At 51.7% G+C, this 17,661-nt stretch overlaps 1 protein-coding gene across 1 annotated transcript; it reads left to right on the top strand.

Moving 5' to 3' along the window:
* Positions 1–770: 770 nt before the first annotated feature.
* On the top strand, positions 771–10,982 carry LOC120319696. Its single transcript, XM_039368804.1, has 5 exons — positions 771–876; positions 1,546–1,649; positions 4,488–5,031; positions 5,950–6,153; positions 9,452–10,982. Exons 3-5 carry the CDS (start codon positions 4,593–4,595, stop codon positions 10,441–10,443), a joined length of 1,635 nt encoding a protein of 544 aa, XP_039224738.1. The 5' UTR covers positions 771–876; positions 1,546–1,649; positions 4,488–4,592; the 3' UTR covers positions 10,444–10,982.
* Positions 10,983–17,661: the final 6,679 nt, after the last annotated feature.

Here is a 17,661-nt window from a genome sequence, read left to right as displayed (position 1 = left end):
CTTCCTTCTCGTCTCCTTCCGTCTTCTCTCCTTCCTTTCTTCTCTCCTCTGCTCTTCGTTTTTCTTTCTTCTTTTCTCCTTCCTTCTCCTCCTCTTCCTTCTCTTTTCTCCTCTCCTCTGCTCTCCTCCTTCATCTCTCTCCTCTTCCTTCCTTCCTTCTCTCCTTCTCCTGACCTCTCGTCCTTCCTTCTTTTCTCCTTCCTTTCTTCTCTCCTCTGTTCTTCTTCATTTTTCTCCTTCTCTTCTCCTCTTTCCTTTTTCCCCTTCCTTCCTTCTTCTCGTCTTCCATCGCTCCTCCTGCCTTCTTTGCTCCCCTCCTCCTGTTCCTTTCCTCCTTCTGCTCCTTCCCTCCTTTCCCCTTCTCTCTTCTCTCCCCCCTTCCTTCCCCTTCCCTTCCTCTTTCTCTTCTTCCTCCTCTCCTCCTTCCTTCCTTCTTTTTCTCCTCCTCCTCCTCGTTCTCTTTGTCCTTCTTCTCTCCAGCCGCAGACTGAGATTTGGGAAGTGTGTGTGTGGGGGGGGGCGCTTGCAGAAGCCCAGCTGGGCAGCCCCCCTCCCCGTGCCCAGCGCTTGCAGAAATGCGCAGGCGCGCTAACACCCCCCCTCCCCGCGGGCTCCAGCAGATGGAGGGCAGGGCGGGGCCGGCTGAAGGAGGGACGGGCAGCCGGTTGGCGCCTCCCCTTCCTGGGGGGGAGGAGGGAGGAGGGGGCGGGACCCAGAGCCATTCAGCCGCCGTTGCTGCCGCGCCAGCTTGAGCAGGTAAGGCGCCCGCGGGCGCCAGCCGCGCTGCCGGAGCGGCCGGGCGGGGCGGCCCCTCCGCGCCCCCCACCCGCTTTGGGGGCGCCCGGAGGGGGTCCCCTTTCACCAGCCGGCTCCTTGGTAGCCCTCCCCGCCTTTTGCACGGAAGGGGGCACTGGCCGGGCCTGGGGGGCCGCCCTTCTTGCCCCGGAGATCGGGGGGGTCCCATTTGCAACCGGCTTTGACCCCCCGTTTGCAAGGCGGGGAGGGGTTTTTGGGCCCCGGGGGCTGCAATGCGCGCCCCGCAGGCCACTTCGGGGTTCCCCTTTCCCAAAAGCCCCCCCACCCAAGTCACCCCAACCCGGATTTCGGGGGTGTGGGTGCAAGACACCCCCACTCTCCCATTTGCAACCGGCTTTGACCCCGTTTGCAAGGCGGGGAGGGGGTCTTTGGGCCCCGGGGGCTGCAATGCGCGCCCCGCAGGTCACTTCGGGGTTCCCCTTTCCCAAGAGCCCCCCCACCCAAGTCACCCCAACCCGGATTTCGGGGGTGTGGGTGCAAGACACCCCCACTCTCCCATTTGCAACCGGCTTTGACCCCGTTTGCAAGGCGGGGAGGGGGTCTTTGGGCCCCGGGGGCTGCAATGCAAGCCTCGCAGGGAACTTCGGGGTTCCCCTTTCCCAAGAGCCCCCCCAAGTCACCCCAATCCGGATTTCGGGGTGTGTGTGTGCAAGACACCCCCACTCTTCCCCCCCCCCCGCCGCGCCTCTTTGCAAATTCTAATTCTGACTCTTCCTTCTAAATTCAAAGCAGGAATCCCCAGTGTTTTAGTCGGTCAAAAGCCGGACGCCGTTTTCCCACGAGCAGGGCAAGCCGGAAACGGATGGGGCGCGTTCACACGTGCAATCGGCCAGGTAAGCAAGCAGGCGGCCGGAACGCGAGTCAGCGCCGTGCAACCGTGTGGAAGAGGGATGGCTTCCCTTTGGTGTTGGGCATCCGGCCGAGGGATGGTGTTGGTTTTTTTGGGGGGGGGGGGGGCTCGTGTGAAAAGGAGGAAGGGAGGGTCGTGGGGAAGGGTCCCGGGTCCCCGACACGGGGGATTCACGTGAAAATGCACCTTCTCGCTTCGTTTGGAATCAATTGATTCATCTTTTTTTTTTCTTCGTCCTGGCAAAGAGTCCCAAATGGGTTGAAATAAAGCTTGAATTAAATTTAAAATACTTTTAATTTGATATATAATGTGATCTTTAAATTACTTTAAGGCTTGGAACGTCGGATCTAGAATTTGCCAAACGATTAAAATGATTTTGGAGGGGGAAAAGGGGACAAACTAACTCAAATATTTTTTCCTAATGCAGTGGGGTTTTTTTTTTTCAACCTTGGCATCTAGAACAGATGTGTGGACTACAACTCCCAGAATCCCCCTGGCTCGGGGAGGATTCTGGGAGTTGAAGTCCACCTGTCTCCAAGCTGCTGTGGCTGTCCCTGTCCTAACAGCAAAGAACAGAACTTTGTTTGCTAAGTGAGATGGGGCATTAAGTTGAGTTTTGCCCCATTTTATGACTTTTTCGGCCAGTCGTAAAGTGAATCGGGGGTCGTTAAATGAATCCTGCTTCCTCCAGCAACTTGCTCATGGGAATCCGGTTGGGAAGGTTGCAAAGGGCGATTCAGCACACACACACACGATGTCGCAACCGTCGTAAGTTGCAAGAACCGATTGTTGTCACTTCAAACGGTCACTAAATGAAGCGTCATAAGTCGAGGACTCTCCGTACGTTGATATTTTTTTTTCCAGCCTCCGAAGGCGAGGTTTAATCCCCTAACAGAGATTGTTTGACTGCCTTAGGCTGCCATTCTCAAGGTTCCCATCAATTTGGAGCATTCTCTTTAGAAGGGATCCTAGAGGTCATCTAGGCTGACCCCTTCCTCGTTGGTTACTCCGGCCTTAATCTTTTCCCACAAAGTTGTAAACTGTTAAACCCTAAAATAAATCTTTTTAGAGGCATGTGTGTGTGTTTGTGTGTTTTGTTTTGTTAGAGAGCCTGGATGGATTATTATTTTTTTATATAGTCCTCGACTTACGACCCCAATTGGCCCGGAAAATGTCTGTCACGAGACGTCCCCGACGTACGACCGCAATTGAGCCCGGAATTTCCGCGGCTAAATGGCTAACCCAGTTGTTAGGTGGGTTTTGGCCCCGTTTTCACCACTTTTTTTTTTTTTTTTGCTACCGTTCTTAAGGAAGTTAGTTACCGTGGTTGTTAAGCAAATTGCGAGGTCATTAAGCGAATCCGGGCCTGGACTTTGCTCGCCGGAAGGTCACAAAAGGGGATCGCGTGACACCCCCCCGGGACACTGCAACCGTCATAAATACGAGTCAGTTGGCCAAGTGTCTGAATTTGGATCGCACAACTGTGGGGCACGCTGCAACGGTCGTTAAGTATGAAAAACGGTCGCCTTTTTCTTCCAGGTCAGTAAATGAACCGTTGTAAGTCAGGAACTTACTTGCAGTCCTGAATGGAACTGCCTCTTAACTTGGATAGAAATAAGAAACGAAGAACAGAATGACAGTGTTGGGAGGTACCTTGGAGGTCATCTAGTCCAACCCCCTGCTCAGTCAGGAAACCCTATACAATTTCAGTCAAATGGCTGTCCCGTCTAATAATAATAATAACAACAACAATAAAAAAGTTGGAAGGGACCTTGGAGGTCATCTAGTCTGACGCCCTGCTCAGGCAGAAAACCCTATATACCATTTCGGACAAATGGCTGTCCAGTCTGTTCATCATCATCATCATCATCATAAAGTTGGAAGGGACCTTGGAGGTCATCTAGTCTGACCCCCTGCTCAGTCAGGAAACTCTATACCATTTCAGTCAAATGGCTGTCCAGTCTAATAACAACAACAAAGTTGGAAGGGACCTTGGAGGTCATCTAGTCTGACCCCCTGCTCAGTCAGGAAACTCTATACCATTTCAGTCAAATGGCTGTCCAGTCTGTGCATCATCATCATCATCATCATAATAAAGTTGGAAGGGACCTCGGAGGTTATCTAGTCTGACCCCCTGCTCTGGGCAGGAAACCCTCGACTTACAACTGCAATTAAGCCCCACATATTCTGGCGCTAAGCGAGACCTTTGGTGAGTTTTGCCCCGTTTTGGCAACTCGTCCTGCCACAGTCGCTCAGCGAGTCACTGCAGTCCCTTTAGTGACTGTTCTAAGTTAACGACGACCCTGAAAAAGGGACCAGGATCATTCGTTTAGCAACCAGTAACTTGTGACCGTTTCTCACACTTACGACCATCGCAGCGGTCACGTGATCAACATCCAAGCGCTTTGGCCACGGAGAGAATAGACTGCACGGACGGTCCTCGACTTAACGGCCACATTTCTGTCGCTAAGCAAGACGTTTTGCTTTTCGCCCCAGTTTTACGGCTTTTCTTGCTGCGGCAAATCGCTGCAGATGTGGAGGTAGTAACCCGGTTAAGGGCACCCGGCTTCCGCAGGGACTTTGCTTTTATACAGGTAGTATAACGGGTACCCATTCAAATTACCCCAGTTCATTTAGTGACCGTTCCACGAGGTGTCTGTACAGCTGGTGTACGGGTCGTCCTCGACTTACATCCGTTCATTTAGCGACCGTTCCACAAGCGTCGTCGAGGACTTCCCGGCGCACAAAAGTTTTGGAACGTTGGTGATCGATGTCTCTTTTTTTTTTTGTCCTCCCCGTTTTTCTTGATCTTTTCGACCAGCATGACGAGACGACGCAACTTCGGACCGCAACCGTAGTCGTTCGCAGGTTTTCGCGGGGGCTTTTTCGCCGGCTTCCTGCATCCTGTTTCGGCCCCGGGATTCCCATGTTTTCCTCGCCCGCGGCGAACGAGCGATGGAGCGTCCACTTTGATCCTGCCTCGTCCGCGACCCCGGTGCCCGTCGTCTCCGGACGCAAGCGCAAAGCCAACTTCTCCAACGATGAGACGGAAACCCTGGTCTGGAACGTGGTCCGGCATTTCGGTGCCTTGTACGGCGCCGAATCCTTCCGGGCGCAGCCCGTACGGCGCAGGCAGCTGTGGACGCAGATCCAGACCCGGGTCAACTTCCTCGGCTACACCGAGCGTTCGGTGGACGATCTGAAGCACAAATGGCGGGATCTGCGGCTGGACGTCAAGAAGAAGATCACGGCTTCCCGGGCCGGAAAGCCTTACAAACCACGATTGACGCCGCTGGAGAAGATGGTGGCTTCCACGTTCCTTCAGCCTAGCCATGAGTCGGAACCGGAGATCGTCCTGGACCCAGGTGAGCCGGGGAAGTTTTGGACGGAGGGAGCTAAAAGTGGGGTCGAGTGATCTTAAGAAAGGGGAGGGGCTCACTGGGGAATTCTGGGAGTTGAAGTCCTCCCCTCATAAAGCATGCCGGCTGGGAGATTCTGGGAGTGGAGGTCCTCCCCTCTTAAAGCGTGCTGGCTAGAGGATTCTGGGAGTTGAAATCCATCCATTTTAAAGCATGTCAGCTGGGGGATTCTGGGAGTGGAAGTCCTCCCCTCTTAAAGCATCCTGGCAGAGGGATTCTGGGAACTGAAGGCCACCCCTCTTAAAGCATGCTGGCTGGGGGATTCTGGGAGTGGAGGTCCTCCCCTCTTAAAGCATGCTGGCTAAAGGATTCTGGGAGCTGAAATCCATCCATCTTAAAGCATGTCAGCTGGGGGATTCTGGGAGTGGAAGTCCTCCCCTCTTAAAGCATCCTGGCTGAGGGATTCTGGGAACTGAAGGCCATCCCTCGTAAAGCATGCCAGTTGGGGTATTCTGGGAACTTTAGGCCACCCCTCTTAAAGCAGGCTGGCTAGGGGATTCTGGGAGTTGAAGTCCTCCCCTCTTAAAGCATCGTGGCAGAGGGATTCTGGGAGTGGAGGTCCTCCCCTCTTAAAGCATGGCTGGCTAGGGGATTCTGGGAGTTGAAGTCCACCCCTCTTAAACCATGCCGGCTGGAGAATTCTGGGAGTTGAAATTCACCCCTCTTAAAGCACATCTGATGATGGGGAGGGGCAGAAGACGAGACTGGACAGCCACTTGTCAGAAATGGTATACGATCTCCAGCTTGAGCAGGGGGCTGGACTAGATGACCTCCGAGGTCCCTGCCAGCTCTGTGATTCTGCTATGTTCTGTTCGATGGCGGATACCCCCAAAATCACAAACAGGGGGTCCTCTTGTTTTCCAGAGTTTTTCTTCCCGGGAGCCTCCCAAAAGATGTTTGGGCCTATACACTCGGCAACCAGCCAATCCAGTCTTTACATTAACACTGACGGACAGTCGTCCACTCTGCCCGAACTGGAAGGGTCCGTCCAGCCCCGCCTGAGTGTCCGGAGTCCAAACTTGTCGCTAACTGGAGACTGCAGCAAAGGCGAAGGGCAGAACAGCTCCGGTAGGTCCTCCAAGGCCACGAGACGCTGCCTAGACCGTCCACCAGCGAAGCCAGGCCACTGTTCTAGGATCGTAGTGTTTGAAGGGGACCTCAGAGGTCCTCTAGTCTAGAGGTCGCCAACCTTTCTTGGTTGGCGGGCCGGCGGGAAAGGGAGGGGGAAGCATTTGACGCCTGCACGCAGGCGCACGCACAAACGGGGTGGGGCTAGTGCAGCAGTTCTCAACCTGTGGGTCGGGACCCCATTTGGGGTCGAACGACCATTTCACGGGGGTCACCAAACAACGCAGTCCGCCATTCTTTTCCCCTTTTCCTTAGCTGTGCTCCTCCCTTTTATTCTATTGGCTCTTGAAAGCCAATAGAATAGACTCTCTTGAATAGAGTCTAATTCTATTGGCTTTCAAAAGCCAATAGGAATTGTCCAGGCTGTCTCTGCCCTGCTGAGCCCGCCAAAAGTCCCATTCTGCAAACGGTGCTGCACCGGTTGAGTAGTCCTCGACTTACGACCGGTCGAGTAGTCCTCGACTTAACGACCGGTTGGGGGGTCAGGCATTAAAAAGGTTGAGAACCACTGGGCTAGTGGTTGCATGATCCTCGCTAGCCTTGCCCTGTTCTTGTGCACAGCGCCGTTTCTGCGTACCGTCGGCCGGTTTTCGCGCAACGAGGCGCGGCAGCATCCCATTGTTGTGCCCTGAGGTGCGGTGTTGGCCCCGTTTTTGTGCGGTGCTACATTGGCCTGTTTTTGTACCCCACTGCATGGCGGTGTCCAGTTTTTGTGCCCCGTGTTGAGGCAGCATCCCGTTTTGGCGCCCCGCGGGGTCTGGTTTTTGTGCCCCGTGGCGTGGCAGTGACCCGTTTTTGCGCAGTGTGGTGGCGACCCGCTTTTGCACAGTGCGGTGGCGTCCCACTTTTGCGCAGTGCGGTGGCGACCCATTTTTGTGCTGTGGGGTGGCATCCCATTTTTACGCAGTGGCAGCGGCCCATTGTTGCGCAGTGCAGCAGTGTCCCATTGTTGTGCAGTACAGCAGCGTCCCATTTTTTTCCAGTGCGGTGGCGTCCCATTTTTTCACTCCAAGATGTGGCAGTGGCCCATTTTTGCGCTTTCGTGCATCGCAGTTGCAGTGCTAGCGCAAGTGGGTGGGTGTGCGCGCACTGACCAGCCTGTCCTACATCCCGGTGGCCAGCAACCCATGGTCCACTACCGGGCCGTGGCCCACAGGTTGGGGGATCCCTGTTCTAATCCAGCCCCCAGGTTAGCGCAAGCTGTGTGCTTGGATCAAGCCTCTGTCTCTTGACTGCCATCTATCTGCTGTCTTTGACCCAGCGGCATCCATTAAAGCGATGACAAGGGACAGACAGCTAGTCCTCGGCTTACAACGGTCTGTTTAGCGACCGTTCGGAGCGAGAGAACCAAAGAAGGGAGGTTTCATTCATTTCTTGGCTGACAGGTAGGCCTCAATTTACAACCACAGTTTCAGTGTTGCTAAGTGAGACAGGTGGATTTTACACCCTTTCACCTCGTGGTCGTTAAATGAATCTAGCTTCTCTACTGGGTCACAAAAGGGGATCGCGTAATCCACCCCCCCCCGGGGACGCTGCCACCGTCATAAATACGGGTCAGTGGCCAAGCATCCGAATTTTGCTCAAAGGTCGTGAAGAGTGAGACGTGCTCCTACGTCACTTTTTTCAGTGCTGTTCTAACTTCATAAACGGTGAGGACTAGCTCAAATTCGCCCAGTTGGCTTTCAGGCCTGACAGAACTAGAACTCACCGTCTCCTGGGGACTAGAATTCACCATTTCTGGGTGACTGGCCTAGAGTCACCCAGCCAACTTTTATGCCTAAAGTGAGACTAGAACTCACCGTCTCCTAGTGATTGGCTCAAAGTCACCCTGCCAGCTTTCATGCCTAAGGCAATACTAGAACTCACTAGCTCCTAGTGATTGGCCCAAAGTCGCCCAGCTGGCTTTTACAGGGAAGAGAGGACTAGAATTCACCATTTCCTGGTGACTGGCCTAGAGTCACCCAGCCAGCTTTCATGCCTAAAGCGAAACTAGAACTCACCGTCTCCTAGTGATTGGCTCAAAGTCACCCAGCCAGCTTTCATGCCTAAGGCAGTACTAGAACTCACTAGCTCCTAGTGATAGGCCCAAAGTTGCCTTGCCGGCTTTCATGCCTAAGGCAGTACTAGAACTCATTAGCTCCTAGTGATAGGCCCAAAGTTGCCTTGCCGGCTTTCATGCCTAAGGCAGTACTAGAACTCATTAGCTCCTAGTGATGGGCCTAGAGCAGGGATAGGCCACCTTGGCTCTTTTATGACTCATGGACTTCAACTCCCAGAATTCCTGAGCCAGCCTGGCTCAGCATGGCTGGCTCAGGAATTCTGGGAGTTGAAGTCCACCAGTCATAAAAGAGCCAAGGTGGCCTACCTCTGGCCTAGGCCGCTTTATGTCTCATGGACTTCAACTCCCAGAATTCCTGTGCCAGCCTGGCTCAGCATGGAAACCTCTCCCTTTCCCCTCAGCATGGATGGCTCAGGAATTCTGGGAGTTGAAGTCCACAAGTCATAAAAGAGACAAGGTGGCCTACCTCTGGCCTATCTCATGGACTTCAACTCCCAGAATTCCTGAGCCAGCCTGGCTCAGCTTGGAAACCTCTCCCTTTCCCCTCAGCATGGCTAGCTCAGGAATTCTGGGAGTTGAAGTCCACGAGTCATAAAAGAGCCAAGGTTGCCTACCTCTGGCCTAGGCCTAGGCTCGTGGACTTCAACTCCCAGAATTCCTGAGCCAGCATGGCTCAGCTTGGAAACCTCTCCCTTTCCCCTCAGCATGGCTGGCTCAGGAATTCTGGGAGTTGAAGTCCATGAGCCAAGGTGGCCTACCCCTGGCCTAGAGTCACCCAGCTGGTGTTTATACCTAAACGCACTACCTCCTCGTGATTGGCCCAAAGGCAGCTAGCTGGCTTTAGTGCCTAAGGTAGGACTAGAACTCACCGTCTCCTGGTATTCGGCCCCAGGTTACCCAGCCAACTTTCACGCCTAAGGTAGGACTAGAACACTCTCCTGGTGATTGGCCTAGAGTCACCCAGCCAGCTTTTCTGCCTAGACTAGAACTCACCGTCTCCTGGTGACTGGCCCAAAGTCACCCAGCCAACTTGCACGCCTAAGGCAGGACTAGAACTCACTGTCTCCTGGTGATTGGCCCAAAGTCATGCAGCCAGCTTTGATGCCTAAGGCGGGACTAGAATTCACGGTGTCCTGGGATGAGAGCCACAGGTAAACCTTGTTTCCTTCTCTCCCCCAGCTGACTCGGGTGCAGAGCTCCAGATTCCAGAAACGCCGACCGTCTCTCCCCCGCTGAGAAAGGACTCCCGGTTTTCCTACATTTGCGAAGAGGAGAACGAGGAAGACCCGGATGTGGACGAGGATCTCGATCTCTCCCTCTCGGCCGAGCAAGACCTGAAATTCTCCCGTCAGCAAGCCATGTTCCTCCGTCGCTACACTTCGCAGGGATCGCTGGTGTCCGTGCCGGAGGACACCCTTAGCCAGGCGGACAGTCACTCGGAGTGGGGTCGCGACGGGAGTGCTGACCTTCCTGTCCTGGGACCCCAGACCGGGGAGGAAGAAGAATCGGAGCCCCCCAACGCGGATCTCGGTGCCTTCCCATGGGGATCGATGGATCCGGCATGGGAGAAACAGCCACACGACGAGGATCGGCCGTCGTCCAGATCTCCACTAACCGAAGAGTCCCTGCCTCCTGCATCGCCCCGCGCAGACCAGGCGTCCCCTTCGCGCTCCTTGCGGCGGGGAATCGGGGGCTCCCGCCCACCTTGGAGGACCACCCTCCATCGCTTAATGGAGATGGAAAACCAGTGGGATCAGCTCTACCACCACGAGTTAGCCACGTGGCAAGAGGAACGAGCGCAGCAACGGGAGGAACGGGCGCGAGACAGGGACCTCCAGCTGCGGCTGTTATCTGTCCTCACCGAGATCCGCGACGAGCTGCGGTCTTTGAGGCAGGAACGGGCAAGTCCCCGACAGGAGCGAGCTTCACAAACCGGCGTGGAGTTCGCCTCACCGTCTCTGCGTCTGAAACCGGAGACTTCCCCTCCCGAGACGTCGTCAGAACACGCCCCACTGCTCTATCCCGGGAAAACCGAAAAGCTCACGGGACAATCTTTACAGAATGGTGGACAGGGAGAGAGGGGCGTTGGGTTCCGAAGTCCTCAGGGTATCCGGCGGCGGGGCAGGGGGCGTCCCCGAGGGTCGACGTCTCGTCACAAAAGGGTTTTGTGAGCGACATGGAAGGCAGGCGCACACTTGCAAAGCCCAGGACTGATCGACGTATCGTGTGCAAGGAGCCAAAGACGAGCCGCGTGCCTTGAACGGCCCGGGTATCCAACGGGCGCGAAAAGCATCGCGGTCTGTTTCCTCGTACGAGACTTTTAACAAAAGTATGTTGCGGTGCCTCAGAACACGCAGTGCGAATGGCTTGAGCTTTCTCGATAACGTGGGATGAATTGGTGGTACATGCGGCGATTGATACATGATCTGCGTGCAGCTAAACGTGCGCGCTTTACAGGTAGTGTCCACTGAAAGTTACGACACTGAAAAAGGTTCTCCACACTTATGATCGTGGCAGCCTCCCCCTCATCATGTGATCAAAAGTCAGACACTCGGCAAGCGGCACACACTTACGACTACTGCCGCATCCCAGGGTCACGCGATCTCCTTTTGCAACCGGCTGACAAGCCAGCTTTGCTTAACAAACATGTTACTAACAACTGCAGGGATTCATTTAAGCCAGTGGTTCTCAACCTTTTTAATGCCACGACCCCCCCCAACTGGTCGTCAGTCGAGGACTACTCAACCGGTCGTAAGTCGAGGACTACTCAACTGGTGCAGCACCGTTTCCAGAATGGGACTTTTGGCGGGCTCAGCAGGGCAGAGACAGCCTGGACAATTCCTATTGGCTTTGGAAAGCCAATAGAACTAGACTCTATTCAAGAGAGTCTATTCTATTGGCTTTCAAAAGCCAATAGAATAAAAGGGAGTAGCACAGCTAAGGAAAAGGGGGAAAAAAATGACGGACTGCGTTGTTTGGCGACCCCCGTGAAATGGTCGTTCGACCCCAAATGGGGTCGCGACCCACAGGTTGCGAACCACTGATTTAAGCAATGCTCCCTTAACACTCTTGCTTAGTTGTGGAATATTTGGACACAATTGTGGTCGTAAGTCGAGGACTATATAAAAGCAAAAACAGGAGTCGGTTCAGTTATGTCCCAAAACTACCGCCAATTTCAAAGATGGCCACAGTGGGATATATTTTGCACATCTGATAAAATGCAAAGCGTGTGATGGACCTTTGCCCTCCGGGAGTCCGCTGATGTGATGGTTAAGAACAAAGCTAGAACATCCCGGTTAAACAAAACGGGGAAAGGGGGCACAGGTGGGCACGCATGTACAGGCGTGTCAGTGCGAAAGGTGTCAATCTAAATAGATCTGCTGTTCTGTGGTCTCGACGGCAAGGATCAATTTGTAATGGCTGTTTTTAGTTTCTCGACATTTGTTTTATGAACTAATATGCATATATATATAAATATAATATTTGTTTTCTGAGGTTTTCGCTTGTGTTTGTATGTAGGTCTTTAGTTATTTGGGTTTTCTCCCACATCAAATTGGAAGTGTCTTCGTGACGTTTCGACGAAGTCTCATTCGTCACCTTCAGGCTGGTGTTTTTGGCTTCGTGCTTCTTGAAGCACAAAGCTGAAAACACCAGCCTGAAGATGACGAATGAGACTTCGTCGAAACGTCGCCAAGACACTTCCAATTTGACGCAAGAGAAAACCCGAATAACCAAAGACCTACATATATATTATATATCTCCACAAACTTGTTTTCTTTTTTTTAACGAAAAGAAAAGCATCAACAAAACCTTCCTGTGTGCAGTTTGGTTTATGAGCCTCGCTCGCTTTCTTGGACAAGAAAATCTTGTGTGTCTCTTCCACGCTCAAAGGGGAATTCTGGGAGTTGAAGTCCACAGCGTTTAAGGTTTCCGGCTTTGCAGACCGGCGGTGGGGAAGGGGAGATGGTTCCACGTGAGCAGCCGGCAAGGGCGCCGGCATGCGTGCATGCCTTCCCTCATGAAAACGAAACGTGCACGCATGTGCTCGCCTGCTGTTCACGCAAGGATGCAGATGCATGCGCACTCAGCTGTTTCCGCAGTCTGGCTGCAATTCCTGCATGGTCCACTAGTGGGCCACATCCCACAGGTTGGGGACCCTTCTTAAGCCTTGAAACACCTGGCACTGCAGACAGTCCTCCACTTATAACGCTTCGTTTAGTGAGCTTTTTTTTCCTCCGCTGCAAAAAAATTGACTTACAAAGGGTCCTCAGACCTACGACAGTTATACCATCCACACATGGTCCCGGGATCAAAATGGGAGAGCTTTGACAAGCCAGCGTGGAATTGTACTACTAGTGCACTACAAGGAGTCCTCTTCTTACGACTACTCGTTTGGTGATTTTTTTCGCTGAAAAACCTGTGACTAGTCCTCACACTTAGGACGGTTGCCGCACCCGTACAGTCGCATGATCAGAATTCGGAGGCGTGCATCCAGTGTGTGCTTACAAAGGTGGCAGTTTCCTAGGGTCCCGCAGTCACCATTTTGTGACCTTCCTAGCAGGTTTTGGGCGAGCAAAGTCAATGGTGGAAACCCGGATTTGCTTAACGACATGTGATTCATTGAACGACCACAGCGATTCACTTAACCGCTGTGGCAAAAAAGGTCATAAAAATCAAACACGGACCACTTAGTAGCCAATTTTGATCCTGGGATCATGGGGATGTAACTGTGGGCACCCGTCCTAAGTCACTTCTGTCAGTGCCATTGTAACTTTGAACAGTCGCTAAACGAATTGTCATAAGTCGAGGACTGTCTGTGCCCGGAATGAAAAGCATGAATGTTGTTTCTACGAGTTATCCATCAAGTAACGAATGCTAGTTCTTAACACAGCCTGTCATTTCACAAAGAAAGCTTGCTTTCTCCACTGGAAGTCAGACTAGATCAGAGATCTTCCAACTTGGCCCTTTTATGACTGGAGGACTTCAACTCCCAGAATTCCTCAGTCAGCCATTTTGATGAAACCGCAGGCTTGGATCTAGACTCTCAGGGGTCTTCAAACTTGGCCCTTTTATAATAATAATAATAGTAAAGTTGGAAGGGACCTTGGAGGTCATCTAGTCCAACCCCCTGCTTAGGCAGGAAACCCTATACCATTTCGGACAAATGGCTGTCCAGTCTCTTCTTGAAAACTTCCAATGATGGAACATTCACTGCTTCTGGAGGCAGGTTGTTCCACTGGTTAATTGTTCTGTCCAGACTCTCAGGGGTCTTCCAACTTGGCCCTTTTATGAATGATGGACTTCCAACTCCCAGGATTCCTCAGACGGCCATTTTGATGAACCTGCAGACTTGGATCCAGACTCTCAAGGGTCTTCCATCTTGGCCCTTTTATGACTGGTGGACTTCAACTCCCAGAATCCCTCAGTCGGCCATTTTGATGAAACTGCGGGCTTGGATCCAGGCTCTCAGGGGTCTTCAAACTTGGCCCTTTTATAATAATAATAGTAAAGTTGGAAGGGACCTTGGAGGTCATCTAGTCAACCCCCTGCTTAGGCAGGAAACCCTATACCATTTCAGACAAATGGCTGTCCAGTCTCTTCTTGAAAACTTCCAATGATGGAACATTCACTGCTTCTGGAGGCAGGTTGTTCCACTGGTTAATTGTTGTGTCCAGACTCTCAGGGGTCTTCCAACTTGGCCCTTTTATGACTGGTGGACTTCAACTCCCAGGATTCTTCAGACAGCCATTTTGATGAACCTGCAGACTTGGATCCAGACTCTCAGGGGTCTTCAAACTTGGCCCTTTTCTGACTGGTGGACTTCAACTCCCAGGATTCATCAGTCGGCCATTTTGATGAAACTGCAGCCTTGGATCCAGACTCTCAGGGGTCTTCCAACTTGTCCCTTTTATGACTGGTGGACTTCAACTCCCAGAATTCCTCAGTCGGCCATTTTGATGAACCTGCGGACTTGGATCCAGACTCTCAGGGGTCTTCCAACTTGTCCCTTTTATGACTGGTGGACTTCAACTCCCAGAATTCCTCAGACGGCCATTTTGATGAACCTGCGGACTTGGATCCAGACTCTCAGGGGTCTTCCAACTTGGCCCTTTTATGACTGGTGGACTTCCAACTCCCAGGATTCCTCAGTCGGCCATTTTGATGAAACTGCCGGCTTGGATCCAGACCAAGGGTCTTCCAATTTGGCCCTTTTTATGACTTGTGAGACTTCAACTCCCAATATTCCTCAGTTGGCCATTTTGATGAAAATGCAGGCTTGGATCCAGACTCTCAGGGGTCTTCAAACTTGGCCCTTTTATAATAATAATAGTAAAGTTGGAAGGGACCTTGGAGGTCATCTAGTCAACCCCCTGCTTAGGCAGGAAACCCTATACCATTTCAGACAAATGGCTGTCCAGTCTCTTCTTGAAAACTTCCAATGATGGAACATTCACTGCTTCTGGAGGCAGGTTGTTCCACTGGTTAATTGTTCTGTCCAGACTCTCAGGGGTCTTCCAACTTGGCCCTTTTATGACTGGTGGACTTCAACTCCCAGGATTCTTCAGACGGCCATTTTGATGAACCTGCAGCCTTGGATCCAGACTCTCAGGGGTCTTCCAACTTGTCCCTTTTATGACTGGTGGACTTCAACTCCCAGAATCCCTCAGTCGGCCATTTTGATGAAACTGCGGGCTTGGATCCAGGCTCTCAGGGGTCTTCCAACTTGGCCCTTTTATGACTGGTGGACTTCAACTCCCAGGATTCCTCAGTCGGCCATTTTGATGAACCTGCAGCCTTGGATCCAGGCTCTCAGGGGTCTTCACACTTGGCCCTTTTATGACTTGTGGGACTTCAACTCCCAGAATTCCTCAGTCGGCCATTTTGATGAAGCTGTGGACTTGGATCCAGACCAGGCATGCTGGCTGAGGAATTCTGGGAGTTGAAGTCCACCAGTCAAAAAAAGGGTCAAGTTTGAAGACCCCCAGACTAGATGGCCTCAAGGACTCCAGGGGATTCCTATCACTTATGGTTGAAAAATAAATTACTGGAAGGAAAGTCACAGGGCCAGCAAATGCAGGTTTTCCTCGATATACAACTACTCGTTTAGTGACCAATTGAAATTACAACAGCAGAGGAAAAACCAACTTTGGACTCTTTCTCCCACTTAACGACCAATGCAGCATTCCCATAATAAGGTGATCCAAATTCGGATGCCTGGCAAACTGCTTCATATTTACGATGGCGGGCGTGACCCAGGGTTCCACGATCCTCTTTGGTGACCTTCTGACCAGCAAAACGATGGGCAAGCCAGGGCCGTGTTACAAATTTGACGACCGCAAGGATTCGCTGAACGACGGACGGGGGCAAGGGAGCTCACGAAATGGGGCAAAACTCAACCGTCTGGCTTTGGGATGAAAAGTTTGGGCTCATTTGGGGTCGTAAGGTGACCGCTTCCTGTGCTAATAGGGCTAATAATAAAGTTGGAAGGGACCTTGGAGGTCATCTAGCCCAACCCCCTGCTCAAGCAGGAGACCCTTACAGAATCATAAGAGTTGGAAGGGACCTTGGAGGTCATCTAGTCCAACCCCCTGCTCGAGCAGAAGACCCTTACAGAATCAGAGAAGGACAGAGTTGGACGGGACCTTGGAGGTCATCTAGTCCAACCCCTTGCTCAAGGAGAAGAACCTTACAGAATCAGAGAAGAACAGTTGGATGGGACCTTGGAGGTCATCTAGTCCAGCCCCCTGTTCAAGAAGGAGACCCTCTACCATTTCAGACAAGTGGCTGTCCAATCTCTTCTTAAAAACCTCCAGTGATGGAGCACCCACAGCTTCTGGTGGCAAGCTGTTCCACTGGTTAATTGTTCTCACTCTCAGGAAATTTCTCCTTAGTTCTAGGTTGCTTCTCTCCATCATCGTCATCATCATTTTTATTATTTTTATCATTATTAATATATGATTTATTAATTATATTAATAATAAGGAAATTTCTCCTTAGTTCTAGGTTGCTCCTCTCCATCATCGTCATCATCATCATCATTTTTATTATTTTTATCATTATTATATGATTTATTAATTATATTCATAATAAGGAAATTTCTCCTTAGTTCTAGATTGCTTCTCTCCATCATCATCATCATAACAATAATGTTGGAAAAGATCTTCGAGGTCATCTAGTCCAACCCCCTGCTCAGGCAAGAAACTCTATACCAGCGGTTCTCAACCTATGGGTCGCGACCCCATTTGGGGTCGATCGACCATTTTACGGAGGTCGCCAAACAATGCGATCCGCCATTTTCCCCCCTCGGGGTGGCGCCGCGCATGCGCGCCGCGCGTGGGGGCCACGTCGCGCGTGGGGGCCGCCCCGTGCATGCGCACCGTGCATGCACGGCACGTTGGTGTGACGGGGGTCGCCGTCACACAAACGTTGAGAAACGCTTATACCATTTCAGACAAGTGGCTGTCTAATCTCTTCTTAAACACCTCCAGTGATGGAGCACCCACAGCTTCTGGTGGCAAGCTGTTCCACTGGTTAATTGTTCTCACTCTCAGGAAATTTCTGCTTAGTTCTAGGTTGCTTCTCTCCATCATCATCATCATTATATGATTTATTAATTACATTAATAATAAGGAAATTTCTCCTTAGTTCTAGGTTGCTTCTCTCCATCGTCATCAGCATCAGCATCATCACAATAATGTTGAAAGGGACCTTGGAGGTCATCTAGTCCAACCCCCTGCTCAGGCAGGAAACCCTATATCATTAAAAACAATTGGCTGTCCAGTCTCTTCTTAAAAACTTCCAGTGTTGGAGCATTCACAATATCTGGTGGCAAGCTGTTCCCCTAGTTAATTGTTCTAACCGTCAGGAAGTTTCTCCTTAGTTCTAGGTTGCTTCTCTCCTTGATGAGTTTCCACCCGTTGCTTCTTGTCCTGCCTTCAGGCGCTTTGGAGAATAGCTTGACTTCCTCTTCTTTGGGGCAGCCCCTGAGATATTGGGACACTGCTATCCTGTCCCCCCTCGTCCTTCTCTTCGTTAAACTAGACATACCCAATTCCAGCAACCGTTCCTTATATGCTTTAGCCTCCAGTCCCCTAATCATCTTTGTTGCTCTTCTCTGTACTTTCTAGAGCAGTGGTTCTCAACCTTTTTAATGCCGCGACCCCCAACCGGTCGTAAGTCGAGGACTACTCAACCGGGCGTAAGTCGAGGACTACTCAACTGGTGCAGCACCGTTTGCAGAGTGGGACTTTTGGCGGGCTCAGCAGGTCAGAGACAGCCTGGACAATTCCTATTGGCTTTGGAAAGCCAATAGAATTAGACTCTATTCAAGAGAATCTATTCTATTGGCTTTCAAAAGCCAATAGAATAAAAGGGAGTAGCACAGCTAA

Source organism: Crotalus tigris, unplaced genomic scaffold, assembly GCF_016545835.1.
Source record: "Crotalus tigris isolate CLP2741 ecotype Arizona unplaced genomic scaffold, ASM1654583v1 scf7180000020932.1150333, whole genome shotgun sequence".
NCBI classification, from domain to species: Eukaryota; Metazoa; Chordata; class Lepidosauria; order Squamata; family Viperidae; genus Crotalus; species Crotalus tigris.
This window is presented reverse-complemented; position numbering and strand designations above follow the sequence as displayed.

Coding starts and splice junctions, on each gene's coding strand:
- LOC120319696 (XM_039368804.1), top strand. CDS start 4,593: ATGTTTTCCTCGCCCGCGGCGAACGAGCGATGGAGCGTCCACTTTGAT. Junction 5,032..5,949: donor GGAGATCGTCCTGGACCCAG/GTGAGCCGGGGA, acceptor CTTGTTTTCCAG/AGTTTTTCTTCCCGGGAGCC. Junction 6,154..9,451: donor CGAAGGGCAGAACAGCTCCG/GTAGGTCCTCCA, acceptor TCTCTCCCCCAG/CTGACTCGGGTGCAGAGCTC.